The 3,689-nt window shown below is 39.9% G+C and overlaps 1 protein-coding gene across 1 annotated transcript in view; it reads right to left on the reverse strand.

Moving 5' to 3' along the window:
* The window catches only part of LOC139726876 (alpha-crystallin B chain-like), a 31,107-nt gene extending 27,704 nt beyond the window's left edge, over positions 1 to 3,403 (reverse strand). Inside the window, exon 1 of the mRNA XM_071637880.1 lies at positions 3,236 to 3,403. Coding sequence (XP_071493981.1) covers positions 3,236 to 3,267 — 32 coding nt within the window. The 5' untranslated portion in view covers positions 3,268 to 3,403. The remainder of the gene's footprint in view (positions 1 to 3,235) is intronic.
* Between the last annotated feature and the right edge of the window lie 286 nt (positions 3,404 to 3,689).

Genomic DNA, 3,689 nt, shown 5'->3' on the forward strand with positions numbered 1-3,689 from the left:
TGTACGTAAGTATGAGTGTTCTGTCTCTTACTGAATACCCCAAATACCCTATACACAGTGAATACTCAGTGCATGACATCATTCAAGTCGTTTCGGATTCGTCGCAAAGGAGAGCTAAATTGAATTCTTCAAAAATGTATTTGGGCGTCAATGGTTATGAAAGGCCAATTAGATGTCACATTAGATGGAAGCGGAGCGGTGCAACACGTACACCGGAACGAATCCAGTATTATAGATCAGAGACGGTTTTACGCATATTCATCACCGCGTTTAGTATTACTAGTATGCACTCAGAGGATTATGTCACAAATGCCCATCCTCTATACGTATAGTGAAAGAACATGACGATAGACATTAGCAAGAAGTAAATCGTACTGGTTGAGTTAGTAAGTGTTTTAATGAACATACTTTAACAGAAATATAAGGTCCACAGATACACTCATTGATCAACCGCCGGATCAGCAATTTCGTGCACCGATTCACTGAATATCTCACTTACGTAAAAAAAAGCGATAATTCTAAATATTCATGAGGTTTAGATGGCCAGAATAGGCCTACAAAGAGGAGAGGCAATAGGGCGGTGAGTTGGCTCAGTTGGTAGCGCGTCTGCCTCACGATCACGAGGCCCGGGTTCGAACCCGAGTCTGGACTGAGCAATGTTGTGTGTAAACATACCGTCCCCTCTAGTAAGAGGCAAAACACTCTGTCCCTCGGATAGGACATAAAATGGAGGTCCCGTGTATGAGAGAGTCACAGCTCATGCACGTAAAAGATCCCGCTTCATTCATTCATCGCAAAGAGCAGGGTGTCTAACCCGGTGAAGTGGTCCCACCCCACATCCAACTGGACCCCATGGAAGACCAGCTTATAGTGTAGCTGAATATGGGCTATCCAGCCATCTTCACAGATGGAAAATGAACAACAACAACAACAAACAACAACAACTGTGTATAGCATTTGAAGAACAAAATCCATCATAATGCGACGACACAATCGAACAGTCGAAGAGGAAAGGCAACAAAAGCTAGCAAACAAACAAACACATAGGCGGGAAATGCTCAAACCCGGGTTGGAAATTACTAACTCACCTCATAATAAGTTTGAGTACGTGGAGTAGGGTGTAAGTTTGTTTGGGATTCAGTCACGAGTTCTTACATTGACATCAAATTTAAGGAAAGCTTTGACTGTGAATGATGGGAGGAACTAGGGGCCCCCACACTTAAAATTAAGATAGAACCACATATTTCACAATATGATTCCTCCATGGCAGACAAATTCTGAACTATATATAATTCCGATGAGTTGAAACTATATTTCTTTTCATGTCTTAACTAGAGAACAGAAATTTCGTTCTTTTTTCCGCTTATGCCATTCGGAAATGCAAGGTACACATGCATCATCCATGAAAAATCTATACGTGTCTGTAAAACTAATCGTGAGTTATTTCTAATTAATTTCTAAAATTCTAATCTCTAATTATATACCACATAAAATGACGATCTTTCTTGATATCTTGATATCAAAAATTATAATGACAACTTGATATAGACTATCCGATTTATTCTTTCCTTTAAAGATAATTTATGTTATGATTAGCCTTCATACAAATCAAAGAGGTCCATAGAGGAGTGAGGAAAAAGGGTAAAGAGTATACGGAGACAAGCAGATGATTATGAGTGATTTTATCTTAAATGTTCATTATTTTTTTGCCCTATAGACTGGTTTACTTCTGCGTGAGACAGTCTCGCGCTTCAGCAGTGCCTATATACCATGTATACCGCTAGCTGATAACGTCGGTTACAACAGCAGCAAGAAGCAAACAAAAGACACCATGAAGGATATTTCTTGTAACTATAGTCGATATACTGTGATTTATATATTTTTAGTTAATAGGGGCATCATTGTTTTCAATTACCCAGTCATACACGCTTTTTTCCACACTCAAGTTGAAAAAAAAATCACTAGAAAAGCAGGCACAATAAGTTCAAGGAGGTTGATGAGTAAATCATATTGAGTTAAAACTTGTTACGAGAGAGCACATACGTTACATAATACGCAATGGTTCCATTACAATGCATCCTGTGTCAATATATAAGCCTGCCAACACTGCTAAATGCAGAAGCTCCCTCCCAAACCCTCTTGCCCCCTCCCCCTCCCTACCCCCTCTTCCTCTAATACCGCGTTTCAAGCAAGCAAATTACATTCACTAGGAGGGTCCTAGGAAAAGTAATCCAGTGTGTGGTTATGAAGACTCCTTCTATGATGCATGAACGCGAATGATCTTTGATTTTAGCCTCGATCCATTGTGACATTTCCGTATAGATCATGCATCTTCGCGAATCGGAGCAATATCCCATGCAAACATCCGAAAGCAATTTCAGTGATGATTTCAATGACGGAGCGACTTCGAATTGTCGAATATGACATGCAAGTTATATAGCAGTGTCATCTAGGTATCGTTTACTTGTATGCTTCGAAAAGCAAAGTCAAATTATGAGAGAAATACCCAAGTATATACCCGCTGAAGATAAGTTGAAAGTTGCCACTGGAATTCAATCAGTTGATGTAATATACAAAAACTTTATACTAAAAACTGGGTTCTGTAGCTCAAGCAGGGATAGCACTATATATAAGAATTCTGGATAAAGTCGATTGTAGTCTGCGCGTTAGATTATTTAGATAATCTAAAAAAATAATAATAAAATGCGAAACGAACTATCTTTACATTGGAACCTGCAATGGAATTCAATTCAGTGTTTGTACATAGGTTTAAGGGGTATTACTGGAAACTGTCATTTTGTTCTACCACGCTAAAGAGAATAAACAAAGTTGAAAAAAAAAGGATAAATGCTTGATCAGCCAAGAATATCGCATGCTCAGAAGACGAAAGAGCTTATGTTTGCCCGAAAGCAGGAATGTCGGTAAATAGCGTGATTCGAATTGCCATTCGTAGAGTTACAAATGTGTACGGCGTCTGCCAAATCGCTGTGAATGAATGCACACTATAGCTGAATCTCCTATAAGCACCAACACAGTGCCCATGGATCAGTAATCAGATTGTTCTTTTCGATAGAAATTTTATACGCCTCGCCGGAAAGATCTCCCCTTTCCAATAAGACCCCTATACATATCACATCACAATGTGAAAAGTGTCGGACACATGCACACTTTAGAGGTGTCATGCAATCTAAAACGAGGAAAATAATTCTTAAAATCGAAACAGTTCTTCACTAACCTGCTGTGTTTTGTGATGACTTTTCTCTCCATATTTCACCACATCTACACTGCACCACAAACCTCGGTCTCTCGCGCAGCGTTCTCGCTTTCCCAACAAGACTCAGAATATTTCTTCTTTCTTATATCAGAACTCCGGCCACTTCTTTCGCGCTCGATCTCGAAGCGCGTTAGGTATTCCCGTGTATTGAGCAGACGGTCCGATAAATTATAAGGCGAGGTCGTTCATAACCCCTCTGCGAAATCGTCAATGCCAACCTGTTCACCAAGTGACTGATTAGCATGTGTGCACGCGCGCAGAGCGCCAGTGAAACGAGCAGCTTACAGTTTGGTTGTTTAAGGAGTTCAAATCAATCGTTAATGACACCCAGAAAAAGGTGTAACTTGCTCTTTTTTTCTTCTTCTTTTATAATTATCATCTCATCCTGGACGTTCGCGTGCTCCAACCTTGTCGT

The sequence above is a fragment of the Diadema antillarum genome, unplaced genomic scaffold (genome assembly GCF_040938485.1).
Source record: "Diadema antillarum isolate AM-2024a unplaced genomic scaffold, OU_Dant_1.0 scf00000017, whole genome shotgun sequence".
Taxonomy (NCBI): Eukaryota; Metazoa; Echinodermata; class Echinoidea; order Diadematoida; family Diadematidae; genus Diadema; species Diadema antillarum.